Source organism: Arachis duranensis, chromosome 10, assembly GCF_000817695.3.
Source record: "Arachis duranensis cultivar V14167 chromosome 10, aradu.V14167.gnm2.J7QH, whole genome shotgun sequence".
NCBI lineage: Eukaryota > Viridiplantae > Streptophyta > Magnoliopsida > Fabales > Fabaceae > Arachis > Arachis duranensis.
This window is the reverse complement of record NC_029781.3, coordinates 104,973,701-104,990,355: the sequence shown is the minus strand read 5'-3', so window position 1 is coordinate 104,990,355 and position 16,655 is coordinate 104,973,701. Positions and strand designations below refer to the sequence as shown.

Sequence of the window (16,655 nt, the reverse complement as noted above, 5' to 3'; positions counted from 1 at the left end):
ATTTATGTATTTAAATAATTTTTTAAAATAATAAATTAAAAAATAGCTATATTTACTGTATAAATAAATAACTCATTATCTATACACGTAAAAGCTAAAATCAATATGAATGATAAATTAAAAATGATATATTTAAATACTTTAAATTCATTATTGGAGTATAAAAAAAAAAGATAACTTCCCGTTGAAATATCTTTTCTTCATTGATAAAGTTTATAAAAATATAATCTAATTCAAAATTTTCAAGTAAGATACACATATGAAGAAAGGAAATCAAGTGAGGTAGTTAGACGCTTACTTTCGTTTTGATAATACTATCTCTTATCTTTATACAGTTTAATTTTGATTAGCATAAATATTTTTTTTTTTAAATTATGAGTGAGATTCGAGCTCAAAATTTTTATTTAAAAAAAAAAATTATGCTATTTGAACTCTAATTTGTCACATTTTTATTTTTTAATATTAGGTTAATAATGATATTTTTTTAAATTGTGATCTACTGTGATTTTTTTTTTAAAATATGGGATGATTTAATTTACAAAGTATAAATCGGACCGTCCGATTTATGTATTTCAAATTTTTTAAATTTTTTTTAATTTTTTAAATACAAATTAATGGGTCCGTTAATGTATAACACTCATCCTATTTCCATATCCAAATTTTTTAGCCCTATAAAAGATCGTAGAGAGTGACAGTACCAAAAATATTTTCGATTATGAACCCTAGTTTTTGCAGAATGAGGAAATCACTGAAAATTGCAATAGATTCTTCTCCGAACAACGATAAAGAAAAAGATCGGTTAAGCAATCTTCCAGAGGATATAGTGTGTCAGATTTTGTCACATGTTGATACATCAATTGCATGTAGAACAAGCGCCCTGTCAAAAGATTGGAATCGCAGATCAGTTTGGACCATGCTTCCAGATCTTTCCTTCCATTACTGGTCTCCATTATATTCACCATATTACTACAGAGGATTTAACGAATTCGTGAACAAAGCTTTAGATTCACGCAAAGGAAAACACATCAGAAGATTCCACTTACATTTTTCTAGCGAAGGCAGGAGTTTTCGGCCATCGGACTTCCAGAAGTGGATCTCCGGCGCCATTGAATGCGCCGCCGAAGAGATCAATATTGAGTTGAATAGAGATTCATGTTTCCACCAGATCGAGTTATCTTTGACGGATTTCAGTTCGGCCACTCTCACGACCTTGAAATTATATGTTCATATTAGTATCTTCGCTACGAATTCCCCTGTGTGGCTACCGAAGCTCAAGATTTTAGATCTGTCAACGCATCCATGCCAGGGGTGCGGTATGGAGGCTGAAAGACTTGTGAACAGTTTCTTGTCTAATTGTCCTGTTCTTCAAGAATTTTATCTCAATGGAGAGTGGAATATGATGAGCATTGTTCGAGCGCCTTATACATTGAAGAAGCTCAGTGTACATGTTGATAGCTTTGTGAATGATTCGTTTGAGATAGATGCTCCATCTCTTGAATTTTTTTTGCCTTCAACAATCTTCTCCTGTTCGGTATGTGATTATGAACTTGAACAATGTGGTTGCAGCACGCCTCTCAATTCTCTTTGAATTCATCAGTGATAGAAGCTGCTTATTTGATCTTTTTCAAGGACTCTCTAATGTCAAATATGAACTCCATAGACTTCCCGTCATTAATAAAAATGTAAGGTTTCGTAAGAATCAAAACTTATCTCATTTAACATGAATTCGAATATATTAATATGTTAATATTTTCATTTTAATTCATTGTTTATTCTTCAGAAGTCACCCAATCTTGAAACTTTCATAATTCAGGTACTCCAAATTGTTTTAAATTATCAATTGTAACTATTTAACTTTATGTAATTATGTTAAATATTAGCTAAAATATTAATAGGAAGCATATGCCTCATGCCTCAGTTATATATATATATATATAATAAGAGTCATTAAAATTTGTTGTTTTTTATTATCAGTTAACTATTAATATGTAAAAGTATAAAATAAAATATATTATTCAATTACTAAATTAAAAAAATTAGACTACAAAAATTGAGTTGATAATTAAATAATAACAAAAAAAATCTAATGTACTCCTAACATTTCTCTTGTAGTCAATATTTAACATAATTACATAAAGTTACATAGTTACAATTGATAAGTTACAATCTATGATTATAAGATGATTTGTAACAAGTTTTGTAAAAATTAAAGATCATACTATCACAGTTTAAAAGCTTGTATTTGTATAAGTTTTAAAGTTTTATATTAGGGTCAATTTTAATATATAAAAAAATATTGAATTATGATTGCATTTACATTTGTTGGCAGGTTAAGGGGCCTCAAGATAAATGGCAATTAAATTCCTTTTGTGTGAAGAGGTAAGTTTGAGAATTGAGATTTTGTATGAAAAATTAAAAAAAAAAAAACATGAGAAAAAGTTCAAAGCCTAGTTAAAGTCCATTTAATTTTTTGACAGCCCACAAGATAAACAAGAATATGCAGAAGCTTACAAGCATGCATGGGGTCGCTGAAGTAAAGCTTCCTGCCTGATTCATACTGTCATACATATGTATTTTGATTTGATATGGTATTTAGCTTAATTTTTCTAAGTTTAAAATGATTTATTTTGATTCATGGTTTCATGAGTTAATTTGATGTTGTAGATAATAAACATTGTTTTTTTTTTTTTAGATTTTTCACCGTGTCTTTAAGTTTAGCAAATTATGAGATATCATTAAATTAGTTTTTTAAAATATTTTTTATATTATCTTCAACCTTTTTTGAAGGGTGCTGACATATATAAGTTAAAGTCAGATATTACAAAATAAATGACTGAATATTGATCACATGTTTATAAGGTACGTGATAATACTATTGTAAATAGAATCAAATAGTTTGGTTGAACCGATTTATTGGTAATTTTTATTTTTAGGATTGGATATTTTTGTGAGTTGTTACTGTAACAAAAGTTTCCCATAAACACTAAAAATAATCTAGCATATTTTTTTTATATTTATATATATTATTTTATATATTTTAAAACGAAATAGTTAATTAAAAAAATAATTTTGTATTATGTATTCACAAAAAATTAGTCATCAATTTAAAAAATATATATTATAATATAAAATATATATTAAAAATGAGTTAAATAATATAACTATTTATACATAAATATATAATAACTTAATTATGACTAATTTTTAATGCGTTCATAGCATATTTATAATTAAACTTTTCACAACTAATTAAAGTTTTTACTCCTTAGTTCAAATCACTATAAAACTTCTGCCATATATAAGCGATAAAAAGTAGAACACGCAATACAACTTGTAATTTTATAATCATAAAATTGACAATATACAAAGCATATGAGTTTGCCAATTTTTCACAGCTAAATATACAAAAATGATATGCACCGCAAATAGAATGGTGACATAGAGAAAGCATAGAGAAAAGATTGATGAAAACAATGGAAAGAAAAACAAAGGTAAACTGCACAGTAGAAGAACGAAGAAGTCACAAGAGTTACACGAACATAAGAAAATGGTTTGTAAACTAACTAGGATTCGTAATTTTTAAGATCCTGATTTTTTCAATGTAGTTCTTCAAATAGAGCTTCGAGCATTTAAAGTAGTCTTTAGACATATTTCTAGTGATGAGTCATCACCAAAGTACTGACGTGAACTCGGTTTATCACGCTGGAGGGACCAACGGCTACCTGAACAGGCTAATTTTCAGTTTGTACCCAGATTGGTCCCTCCTATTATATGTAACCCTAAATTCCCAAATTCTCAGACATTTCATCTCTTCGTCTTATTCATCTCTTCTTTTTCTTCGTTTATACACTTCTTCCTGTTCATGCACTCATTGATAAATTAAAATCATTCATTCATAATTGAAATTCAGGATTTTATTCTAATTCATTACTGGTATAGGGATACCGAATTAGTCTAAGGAATGAGGACTTACGAGATACCAAGATTAAGAATGTCCTCAACCCAGATGTCACATTTCCTTTCAAAGTCACATCTATTCTGTATAACTCAGAATTAATCACAAAAATGAGGTTAGACATAAAATGAATTTTTTGGCAATGTTAGGTAATAAGCATAATAAGTTGTCATACAATCTTTCAGCATGTTTAGATATGTGATTTATGTCCTAAGTGATGATTCTTGTTACACAGAAATTGGCAATTGAAATGAACAAATTAAGAAATTACTGGATTGAACTTTGCGGCTGTGGCTCTATCAATATCTTTTTCCAGAACTCCAACTTCCACTAGTTCCATAAGCTCCTTTCTTGATATGTTCCATTCTTGCTCTCTCTAATGATTAAATCAACATAGACAGCAAGAAAAATTCAGCTTGATCACTCAAGAAATTTGTTGACATTTTTTCTGACCAATGACTAATGTAGCTATCAACATACATACCCTTTTTAATACATTCCTTTCTACAATGTCTATTCTAAGGCCTTTAGCACACAAGGCTGTTGCAATGAAGATCCCCAGAGTGCCTCCATACACCAAAACATCATATGAGCCTCGTGCTTTGTCAGCCAGATGGACGAGCGAAATGAGCTTGGAACAGTAGAGACAACTTGCTGGGGTTCTTGCACAACTGCAGTATATGTCACAAGCTAAAATCACCAATTATAGCTTCATTTCTTTTAATTAATGCAAGAATTTGAATGCCATGATGAAATAAACCTTCTTGAGCAGAGCATATGTTAGACCATAACTGGTCTAATATTTTCAAGGCTTCATAAGAGTATGCTCCCCCAGCACAACCGACCTCTCCACTCACTGAAACACTCTCTATTATTCGCTACAAAATAAACAAGTTTCTATATCAATCTTCAATTGGACTTCTTACAAAGAAAGCACAACAGTTCATAACATCCAATGTAAAAAGTGTATGAAAGTGTATGTGATGATTTTTAGTGGCTAAGAAAAAGGGGGTTGAATCTTAGCCCCCTTTTTGCTTAATTACACTTGCTGGTCCTTGAGGAGACTTTTTCAATTTTGTCATGTCTCTAGCCACGAGACTTTTATTTTTGTCTCATCACTTGGCACAAGATATTTTTTAGTTTTAGCTCCTGTGCAGTAGAAACAGAAATGGAGTAGAAGAGAGAGAACATTACACCCAGATATATCATGGTTCAGCTGCTAAGTGCAGTGCAGCCTACATCCAGTCTCCATCATAACAATGATGAAATTTTATTATAATCTTCTTGATTACAGACTGTAAAATGATAACCCAACTTACAAGGGAATTCCCACAGAATCATGAAACACAACATAGATGAACAAAGAAACTCTAAGGACATCTATGGCTTTTTCTTTTAATTTTGCACTCTCTTCCTTTTTTCGCTCTATGGCTTTTTCATACAAACCTCACTGTTTGCCTTTTTCCATGAGACTCAAGACATGACAAAATTAAACAGAAAAATACAAAACGAAATACATTGAAGGAGAAGAAAATCTGTAAGCTTAGGTAGCTATGAGAATTCTATGCCTTGCACTCTCACTGCTTACTTCTAACTCCTTGAATCAAACCGTGGCTATTCACCCTTTTTATAGAAGAGGGAAGCTTCCACAGTTGAAACAAAAACCAAGCTTAACTTATTTTCCTTCACACATAACCGATTCGACCAGAGAGAGAGAAGATGTAACCCATGCAAAACCCAACATACAAATACCTCTAGTTCTTCCTTGGTCATCAGTCTTCATCAATCCGAGTGCTCCATCCTTGGCTTGCTCTCCAAGATGAATTTCTGGCCCTTGATGCTTCATGATTATGATAGCTTCATCTGCTCCAATCTCTGCCTCTTCCATCACATAGCCACCCTAGCTACTTCCTATGGTGGTTGAGCAGAATCAGAGACAAGCAATCCCTCCAAGGATCTTCACCTTGCTGGCCGAATCTTCTTTAACTATTTTTGGTATGAAAAAACAAAGATCTCATCACAAAATCTTACCACAAGTAATGAGAATCTTAGCCACAGCATATTTTTCTTTTTCTTTTTCGTGCCATCATTTTGATGGTCTTGTAGCGTACTTCTTTTTCTCTTTGGTGGCTATGCTTAGCTTCCATGGTTTCTCTGTGTTATGACCGAAGGTTAGAAGCAGAGAGAGAGAAGAAGAAAGTTAAGAGAGAAGAAAGAGAAATTTGAACATTAACTAATGAATTTTGATAAAGCAAAATAAATGTCCACTTCCCTTTTACTGAGTAACGTGTAGCTTAATGATGCCCATCGAATCAATGACCAGCTCTCTCTTATATTTCCAATGCATATATTAACTTCACTTTAATGAAATTTGACTTCCATCACATGGTAAAGTGTGAGATCCGTTGAAGGCATAAGGCAATAACAATATTTGCTTTCCTGATTGATTATTTTCGGATCATGCATTGGGTTGTATAGCAAAACATGATTAATTTGGACTTGTAGCAATAATGGATCAATTTGGCCCAATAAATATCACAACAATTTAGCCATACAATCATTTTAATTTTTATATCAATGCTGAATGAATCCACACTTGGGCTTGCATCATATCATTTAATTTTCGGCCCAATATAAACTTGCATTGCAAAATTATTTTAATCAACATTTAATCAAAATTAATTTTACAATTAATTATATTAATAATATTTAGTTATCACAAATATTAATTTAGAGTTTTCCAAACTCATCAGTATGAATAGGAAGAAGTGTATGAAAGAAGAAGAAGAAGAGATGAACAAGACGAAGAGATGAAGTGTCGGAGAATTTGGAAATTTAGGTGTTACATATAATAGGAGGGACCAATCTAGGTACAAACTGGAAATTAGCCTGCTCAGCTAGCCGTTGGCCCCTCCAGTGTGGCAAACCGAGTCCACATCAGCGCTCTGATGATGACTCATCACCAAAAATATATCCAGGGACCACCTTGAGTGCTCGGAGCTCTATCTGGAGGACTACATTAGGAAAATCGGAATCTTAAGGATTATATCGGGTAATTGCGTGAATCTCAGGGACGACTATGGGTATTTACTCGACAAAAAAATAAAATTAACTCTATATTAAAATTTTTTGTAAACTATCGTGGTTGTAAAATCATACAATCGGGTCACTGGATTATTGGTTTAACCAGTGAATCACTGATTCATTCGGTTCATCCGGTCACAATTAAAAAAAATATAAAATTATATAAATAAAATTAAAATGATGTCTTAAAACTTAAAATGCAAGTCTTTACAAATATTAATAATCTAATATCAAGTTTTAAACATAACTAATAATCTAAAAAAAAACGATAATAAACTAATCTATAGTACAAAAATCAACAAGAGCAAGTGAAAGATAACACAATCATTTAAGCAACACAGCAACCACCGCCATTCCACCAAAGTTTTCATAAAAAAAAATCTAACCTGGACCGGGTTAAATTAACCGACCGGATCACTGATTTTGACGAAAACCTATCGAGTACCGAATCCCATGTATAGCCGGTTCGATGAATGTCTCAGCCAGACCAGGTGATTGGATTTCCGGTTGAATCGGCCGAATCGAGCCAGATTTGATAACTATGTTATTAGGAATAGAGAAATTAATGAGTTTAAGCATGACTTGACTGAAACTAGAGGAAATATTGAGGCGCCGGGTCAACTGGTTGAACCAGTAACTCAGTAACCTAACCGGTTCAATCAGCCAATCAATTCTAACAACTATGGTTCTTAGCATTTTAAGGAACCAGAAGGTGGCCAGAACCCTAACCCTTACCCGTTCTCCTATTCTCCCACACCCGAGCCTTGCTAGCTTATCGTCGTCTCCCTTAACTCCGCCGCCTCCTCCCTTACTTCCCCCCCTCTGCTGTGAGCTTGTCTTCGCCTCTCCATCTTGCCGCTGGCTTCGTCTTCTCCTCTCTCTGCTTGTGCCTCTGCTTCCGCGGCGGCGTCCTCTATCTGCTTGTGCTTCTTCTCCGCCGCCTCCTTCCTTCCACCAGTCTGCTCCACCTCTCTGACTCTTTTTTTTTTCTACTTATGGTTTAATTTTTATTGTTTATTAAATGCTAATGTTGCTGCTGCTGTATGTGAAATTTTATTATTGCTGTATTGTTGTTGGTGCTGTTGTTGCTGCTTATTGTTATTCATATTGCTGACTAACTTGTTGATAAAATTGCTTATCACATTGTTGATCAAATTAGATTAGCTTTTTAACTTTTTTATCTAAGGTTGTTATGCTTTCAATTTTTTTTTTCCGGTCATGGTTCTGAGGCCCAGCCAAAGTGGAAACATATTCTGGTGTGTGTATTTGAATGAGTACAAGCTAAGATCAACAATCTTTGTTGAGGGTGGCCTAAATTCTTGTGCCACAACATTTGCAAAATTGGTAGATGCAAAAGCTTTGGATTGGGATTTTGATAATAAAATTCAATAGTAGCTATGTTACTTGGTACTTGAGATTAGTTACATGAGATTTCGGTGGATGATTTTGAACTTTCTTTTACAATGTATTCATACTACAACTTCTACAATACTTGTTGCAATCATTGTAGCAACTTGACAAAAACTTTCTTTAAAATAGTTCAATTAGTTTTAGTTTCCTTTCATTGTGGACCTCTTACAAGTATGTTTTGACTGTTGTCTAGTTTAGCCATAAAGTTACCGAAGGCATTCATATTTTGCAGCAATGGTGGGCTTATCTCTTGGAGAACAACATTTCATCCAAGGTGGAATAGCTCAAGATCTTCGATGTGATGGTAGGAAGAGGTTGACCTATCGACCAATTTATGTGGAAACTGGAGTCATCCCTCAGGTAATGCTTCACAGGTTGGCACTTGTTAGTGTAATATGATGATTTTGCCCAACCTAACTTTCCAAATCTTTTTGGTCAACGACTTTTATGTGTGATGAAATTCATGGCAGGCAAATGGTTCAGCAAGGGTTAGAATGGGTGCTACTGATGTCATTGCCAGTGTGAAGGTACATTAAAATATGGGTACTGATCTGTTCTTTCATGACTTCCTGCATCCCTTTGTTTTATAATATGGTAATTTTTTCCAAATCAAATAAGTTCTTTACCATGATATATTGGCAAGTGCAGGCCGAACTTGGAAAGCCTAGCTCACTGCAACCTAACAAAGGGAAAGTCTCTATACATATTGATTGCAGTTCAACTGCAGAGCCAGCCTTTGAGGTTGGTTGATATATTGATATTTACCCTTATGATTGTCTAGTGAAGTCCTTCAAATATTCTGGTTATTTTCATATTATATAACTTTAACTCTCACTGCAAACTTACTAAGTAAATTCCTATAAGCTTCGAATAAGGTGAAATAATTGGGGTAAGCAGATAAGTAGGTGACTGAAAGCTTGAGCGTGGAGCTCATCTAGGAGGTTAGATGAAACTTTGAAATAATTCCCATCCCTCTAGGTTGGCTGTGTTAAACATATACCGGGAAGCTGGTCCAGTTGGTGTTGCAGAGTTACAAGTGGGGACAATAGGCGTTGGATTTAGGGGTTAATGACGTGACTTGGTACTTGGATTTAGGCGTTGGATTTGGGAGTGTTATCTTCAGCTTTGGTGAACTTTCCGCTGAATAAAAAAAAAGATATGAAGTTGTTGCTTCTTGTTGTTCACTAGATATGCTTGTTTGGAGTGAGATTGGGAAGTGTGTCCAAAATGACTACTTGGCAAATCATAGCTTGTAGCAGGAGTTCAATCTAATAATCTAGGAATATCTTTTCATTGGATGATTTTTGGGTGGGGGGATGCAATCTGATGTTTCTTCAACTTAATCATCCATATTTATTTGTTTTAGCCCTTCCCCTTAACAGAAAAAAATACGTTTAAATGGTGTATTGGATCAATAAGCTGTAGACTGTTGGTAATCATAATACCTGTCAAGATTAAACTAGTAATCACTTTTGTAATATTACCTAATCCTAATGAAATTAGGAAAAATATCATGAAATAAAAGTAAATACGTAAATTAATCCTAAGTGATCATCTAAGATACATTGTACGTTTTAATATATGATGTGAGATATTGTTTCATATTCTAGACAAAATAGTGATGTTACTTGATACCTTCTTTTTTTAAAGAAGGGGTGGGGGTGGAAATCTTAGAGTCTTCTAATTATTGCTGCCTCTCTATATCTCGTTTGCAATCTGTTAAAGTATGCTTCAATTTATAGATGTAACTTACAATTATTATCTTTTGCTTGTAAATAGGGTAGAGGTGGTGATGAGTTATCAGCAGAACTGTCCAATGCTCTTCAAAGCTGTCTGTTGGGTGGTAAAAGTGGAGAAGGTCATATTGTGCGTTTTACCATACAGTTGCTGTCTTGTATCATATCTGCATGCTTCAGTATATAAGCTGCTGGTGAACTTTTCTGTACAGGTGCTGGAATTGATCTCTCCTCACTCATTGTTATTGAAGGGAAAATTTGTTGGGATCTTTACATTGATGGGCTTGTTGTAAGTTCAGATGGAAATTTATTGGATACTCTAGGGGCTGCCATTAAGGTAAAATATGTATGATAAATGCTTGAAAAGATGGCAATGAGTTTTGACCATAAAATATTAGCATTTTGAGATGCAATCATTTTATGATGATATGTTGAGATCAATAATATTTACTTCATTAATCTGATTGTTAATGTGGATGTTACCAACATGGTTCTTCCTCCTTTTTCTTCCTTTAGTAATAGTCATTCCTTATTCTTTAGGCTGCTTTGAGCAACACCGGCATTCCAAGAGTACAAGTTGCTGCCGGTGAATCAAGTGATGATCAACCAGAAGTCGACATAAGTGATGAGGAGTTTCTGCAGTTTGACACATCTGGAGTCCCTGTCATAGTTACACTAACCAAGGTATCATACATACATTTCTCTTATTTATTCTCAGATTGACCATGTTTTCTGATAATTTCATGTGATTAAACTGTTTTCAAGGTTGGGAGACACTATATTGTGGATGCTACTTCAGAAGAGGAGTCACAAATGAGCTCTGCTATTTCCATTTCTGTTAATAGGCAAGGGTACATCTGTGGTATAACCAAACGCGGAGGCGCAGGCATGGACCCAAGCATCATTCTTGATATGGTTTCTGTTGCTAAGCATGTTAGCGAGCAGTTAATAAACAAACTGGATTCTGAAATAGCTTCTGCTGAAGCTGAACACCAGGAATGACCTAGGAATTTAGTCATAACTGTGATGTATTTTAGACTTACAATTATTTAATGGTTGAACTAGAGTTTAATTTAGTGTACATCAGAAATTGTTGTGTCTTTAGCTTTGAAGATTTTAGTCCATGGTGGATGCTGGAATAGTTCATGTTAAATTATACACCACCATAAGCTAGGGTCCATGGTCATTATTTAAATTTGTTAACCTATAAAGAATTAAAATATTGAAAAATAATCAATTAGAATTTGAACAATTTTCAAAAGCATGCTTAGTTTCATATACGAGGGAAGCAATTGGTTCAATATTCTTATTAATATTACTTGAGAGTTGAGAGCATGGAGTAAAAGTTTTATAAAAAAAAGTTATGGGAAAGTTTCTTAAATAAATAGGATTGTGAAACCATCTTATCCAACATTCAAATTAGTCTGTCTTAGCATTGTAGTATCAAACAAAGTAGTCATAGAATAAATAACTGAAAAAATAATTCAGTTTCTACTAACTTTATTAGCATTTTAGTATCAAACTAATTAGTCATTTAAAAAAAAAAAGAAAAAGATCAATGCAGTTTCTACTAAGATTAGTATCGGACAAATTAATTCTTAAACAATCAATATTTTTTAGAACAAAGTGGTTCTTAACAGTTTATAAGCCATTTTTTCAATCCAAAAAGTTGTCAATCAAACTTGTGCAAGGAGAAAGGAAGAACAGAAATATATTCCTAATGTACAAAGTACAATGGTGTATCTATAAAGCACAAAACATGTGCATAAAGTTTATACAGAATTACGACGAATAGAAACAGAAAGGTCCACAAAAACTCCAAATAAGAGAATTGCAAGACCAGTGAAATTTATCAAATATGATTCTCTTTGGTGTGGCTGCAGATTTGACTTCGCGCGCAAGAAACCATACTTTTCCATCAAGCCTGTTTCTGCAGCACACACGGCCATGAACAACAGCGCCCTCCCGCCAGCTACGTGCCATGGAACCACTCTTGCTCTTGTTCGATCCGCAGCTCTCGGAAACATGAATGTAACAAATCCAACAAGCCACTATAACATTACAACAATACACACTCAAATTTTGTTATTATTTACTAGCGGCTTAACAGGCACTGGTCCATATTTTTAGTTTTAAAGGAAACTAGTTTCAAAGTGTTTGCATAGCGACTCAACACGAATGTAAAGAATCCAACATAGTGCAATAGTGCAATAAGAAGACACACATAATTCTCATTATTATTAAATAGTCTACTATCTAAGCATAGTATAAAAAACAAAATATAAAAAAAGAAAAATTTAGGCTTAGTATTGAGATGCTTTGTGCTATAATCAAATGGTTGTTGGGTTAATGTTTCAGCAAATCATATTAGTTATTTAAAAGATCATGTAAATAGCAATGAATATGTTATTTCAACATACTAATCTAAATATGTTTTTCAATTATACTCAACACACTCCATATTCCTTTTCCCTAATGATACAATTTCAGATATTTCATCCAACAAGTTTTACATACCTGTAATCCAGACAAGCAAAAGGTGCAAATGCCAATCCATGAATGGAGGCTATAGACATTGGGAAATCCCATCATATTATGGAACTTGAAAGTGGCACATAAACCAACAATCCCAAGAATTATAGAGATTAAATGAAGCATCATGTGGAAAAATTTCTTGGTTTGCCTTTGGCTTGGTATTGTTTGGAATGATAATATGGCTGTTCAAAATTGAAGAGAAAAAATTTATGTTAAATTGAAGTTACAAAATGTTGCATTTGCATAGATGCTATGCTATTTAAAATAGATAAAATAAATTATATTCTAGCTAATAAGATACAAAAATGCTATTCGTACACCAAAATCAACCACTAAAATCAGCCACTAATATATTTGTGTATAAATACACGTGCGGTTTAATTTATTTTCAATGTGTATTTATATTCCAATGTGTATTTTATACTTGTGGCTGATTTTGGTGTACACGTAGCATAGTCTGAGTAAGATATAATTATCTAGAAAGAGAAGGGGAATGAAGTTTCATTGTAGGTACCTTCACCACCCAGGAAAATAAACCCCATGAACATCATTAAAGGGTGAACCTGCATAGCATTAGATATATGTTTATGCATCATTTTCATGTGGCTGCTATCTGACTAATGTAATAACAAAAGAAAAATAGTGTAATATCTATGCATTATTAGTGATATAAGCAAAAATAACTACTTTCTAAACTACCGCATCAAAAGACACCATTTTTGGCATGTGACAACATTATTTAATTAGATGTTAATGAAAATCTTGTGTAAGAAACAGTTCTACGTTGAAGACTCGAAACCCGTTGTCCGAATCATAGTCGATTCCCTCGCGAAAATCCAACAACCAAACAAGCAAGAGTATGATGGCCAAGATGCCAAACAAGTGTGCCAAAGCTTGAGTACCATAGGAACTCATTTGTCACAAGATGGTGGTGGGAGATGAATGAATAGGAAGTGATTGAATGTGAAGAGAGACAAGTGAAATATTAAAGACAATAAAGATTGAAGAGGAGGGATCAGGAGAATAAACGTACTATGCATTACTTGTATTCTTGGTTTTGGAATTTTATTAAAGAAGCTTTGGAATTTAGCCAGCATCTATTCTACATATTTTTCCTTTCTTTGCTATTTTTATGTAGTTTGTTGTGATCTATTCTACATACTTCTCCTTTCTTTGCTATTTTCATGTAGTTTGTTGTGAAAGTGGTATTTATGTAGTTACCTTAGTTGCTTATTGTAGTTTGATAGTTAGTTGAGAAAATTTAACATTGTACAAAAAGTTATTGAGGTTGAGTGTTCAAATATCATACAACTTTGTCTTATTTATTTATTGAAGTTTCCAACTTTAATTTTTTTTAAGGAAAAATATCGTAAAAATACAAGGTAAATATCTAAATATAGGGTCTGACTATAGTGTGCAAATAGACTCAAACTCAAATAATGGGGTGATATTAAAATTTCGTCTCTCCCATGTAAATTTTTTTGCTAGTTACAAGTAGACAATGTTGTAATGTAATAATTCAAGACTTTTATGGAATAATTCATGTGAACCTATATATAATGATGTGAAAGTAATAGTATACATTAATACAGATTGTGTTAAAGAAAATTCCAACAGCTCATTTGACTTACAGAACATGATTGTTTAACTTTACATGTTTCTTCCTAGTAACACCAAAGATTGGCAAAAATCTAGTTAAAGAATACTGGAAACCAAAAAATCTAACAAGGTTTTGACAATCTTTCTTTTCTTCATTATCTCCTTCAGAACTCAAATGACTCAAATAAGTTTTTCCCTGGTATATATATGAAAGCTGCTGCCATAGAAGAACACTCAATCCTATCAGCAATGAAACACTTGAAATAAACAGATAAACAAGAACTAGTCCTCTTGGGGATAGAAGAAGGGCAGATCTCAGAAAGGCAGCACTGATTTTACTCAAAATTCGCAATCCAAGATATGTGCCGGAAATCCCCTTTGAATTTTCAAGGGAGAAACTCAATGGTGGCCATACATGCAGGCCTGCATGAGTGGACATGACGGCCACATAGGTTGTGCTTAACACAGCCGACAGGAGGAAGGCGACAAAGCTGCGGTGATTAGCTGCACCAACACAGTTTCCAATCTGCCAAAGAAGTACAAAATCTGTTACCAGAACAATCATCAAGACAAAAGCAGTTTGAAGTACCAACAAAAGTATCCACTACAAGTACTGTACAATGCCTATCAAACTAATTTTTTACTTTATTTTGAATGTAAATTTATTGAAAAAATAAAGCTTTAAATAAGGTTTTGGACCCAATAACATAACTGGTATTTGGTTTTGGTCCAATAAAATTTAAAAGTCTCTATTTTAATCCTTGTAGAAGACATGGCAAGAATACTCGTGACACATCTTGTCACATCAGCATTTCAGTTTAACATCTCTGAAGTCGTTTTGTTTTTTTATTAACTACCTTCAACCTTTTTTACATTTGAAGGGTATTTTTAGAATATGTAAATGCCACCGTAAAGCTAAGTTGAAAATTTAAAATGTCACAACCCCTTTATATGGTAGTATATAAGATTACAAGATAAGTAAATTTCAATAATGAGGACATTAAAAGGAAACATTACTTTGAGGCATATTATGTCATAGCATGATAATCTCTGCATTTCAACATAGAAACACCTCTAAACTATTCACACAATATTACTATCTAAATGAAAAATTCAGGAGATAATTGAACATTGGGATTGATGTTCTTAGAAGATGACGCAAACTTACGAATGGGCAGTGATGATCCATGTCCAGTATACATTTTCTACATGATCGACAGTGATGAGCTCTAGGTGACTTTGGTTTTGAGCAGTAGTGACAAANNTCCAGCACACCTAAAAGCTGCAAGGCTGAAAGAGGAAAAGGTTACAATGGCCAAAATTGCTGTGATGATTAGGTGTAAAGTTCCCCATAGAAAACTGATAGAAAAGACAACAGGATAGACTGCCCACACTCCGCCACCTGCAAAATAAATAAATAAATGCATGACAAAATACAACAATAATTTCTTCACTTTTAGGAAGAGGTGAATGTTAAGGAGGATGACAAGAAATTCACTAAAGGATAACTAATATCATAGCCAATAACATGTAATATAGAACTATTTATTATAGTAACACAGAATCACAAAACTGATATTTAACAATTTGAATTAAATAGAAGAAAAATTTTATCCATACTGCCATTCAATAGGCAATTCAAACTCTATCTGTAGTTCTGTACTGGACTCACAGTGTTCAATTTTCCAAGCACACAAGAAGAAAATTTTTAAGTTTCCAGCAATATAGCTAACCAAAATCAGAGCAAATGCCTAAGTGCAAGACTAATGTTTCTGTCTTCTGACATGGTGGCTATAAGGCTTTAGTCACAAAACATCCTCTATACTTATGACACATGAAAGACATTTGATAAAATAAGTGAGAAAAAATGGAAAAGGAGGTAATATTGAAAAATGAGACCCATAACCAGGGGGAAAAAAGAAAGCAAATTCAGTTATACGGTATGACAACAAATGAAAGCAGAAAAACAAAAGAAACAGAAGCTTACATAATACAAAGAGCATAAATATGATGACAACAGATATGAAGCACTGATCTCGCAGTTGTCTCCACCTAAAGGACTTGTGATCACTTTTCTTCTTGGATTCATCTGTAATGGCCCCACACCAGCCACATTTGAAAATAGTTGCACAAGATGGAATCATAACATGCAGTCCACAGCCCCAACATGTTGTCTCATAGTTCTCGTTAAACTCAGTTACATATTGCTCCTATATGTGACTTACATGAGCAACCAAGGAAGCTACGACATTTCAAATCGTAGAGGAAAAAAGGCAAGCAATAACATCCATGAAATCACCAATCTACCACAGATATCCACAATCAAATGGTATCCA

The 16,655-nt window shown here is 33.3% G+C and overlaps 4 protein-coding genes and 1 long non-coding RNA gene across 5 annotated transcripts in view; 3 read left to right on the top strand and 2 right to left on the bottom strand.

Annotated features, from left to right (window-relative positions):
• Positions 1-736: 736 nt before the first annotated feature.
• Positions 737-1,686, top strand: LOC107471765 (putative F-box protein At3g44060). The gene is made up of 2 exons (XM_052255746.1): positions 737-1,441; positions 1,567-1,686. The coding sequence occupies exons 1-2, from the start codon at positions 737-739 to the stop codon at positions 1,684-1,686; spliced, it is 825 nt and encodes a 274-aa protein (XP_052111706.1).
• An 86-nt stretch (positions 1,687-1,772) lies between these two features.
• On the top strand, positions 1,773-2,658 carry LOC107471803 (uncharacterized). The gene is made up of 3 exons (XR_001588649.3): positions 1,773-1,813; positions 2,330-2,379; positions 2,478-2,658. It is a non-coding gene; the product is annotated as an uncharacterized LOC107471803 (long non-coding RNA).
• A 5,080-nt stretch (positions 2,659-7,738) lies between these two features.
• On the top strand, positions 7,739-11,437 carry LOC107471812 (uncharacterized). Its single transcript, XM_016091306.3, has 8 exons — positions 7,739-7,996; positions 8,682-8,809; positions 8,920-8,976; positions 9,098-9,190; positions 10,229-10,307; positions 10,398-10,522; positions 10,726-10,869; positions 10,951-11,437. The coding sequence occupies exons 2-8, from the start codon at positions 8,684-8,686 to the stop codon at positions 11,185-11,187; spliced, it is 861 nt and encodes a 286-aa protein (XP_015946792.1). The 5' UTR covers positions 7,739-7,996; positions 8,682-8,683; the 3' UTR covers positions 11,188-11,437.
• A 443-nt stretch (positions 11,438-11,880) lies between these two features.
• Positions 11,881-13,734, bottom strand: LOC107471813 (probable transmembrane ascorbate ferrireductase 3). Its single transcript, XM_016091308.3, has 4 exons — positions 13,504-13,734; positions 13,235-13,283; positions 12,703-12,902; positions 11,881-12,236 (listed from the first exon to the last, which is right to left on the bottom strand). Exons 1-4 carry the CDS (start codon positions 13,633-13,635, stop codon positions 11,958-11,960), a joined length of 660 nt encoding a protein of 219 aa, XP_015946794.1. The 5' UTR covers positions 13,636-13,734; the 3' UTR covers positions 11,881-11,957.
• Positions 13,735-14,313: 579 nt separating this feature from the next.
• Positions 14,314-16,655, bottom strand: part of LOC107471811 (protein S-acyltransferase 11) — a 3,380-nt gene continuing 1,038 nt past the window's right edge. The window contains 4 exon segments of the mRNA XM_016091304.3: positions 14,314-14,845; positions 15,488-15,584; positions 15,586-15,721; positions 16,307-16,529. Coding sequence (XP_015946790.2) covers positions 14,348-14,845; positions 15,488-15,584; positions 15,586-15,721; positions 16,307-16,529 — 954 coding nt within the window. The 3' untranslated portion in view covers positions 14,314-14,347.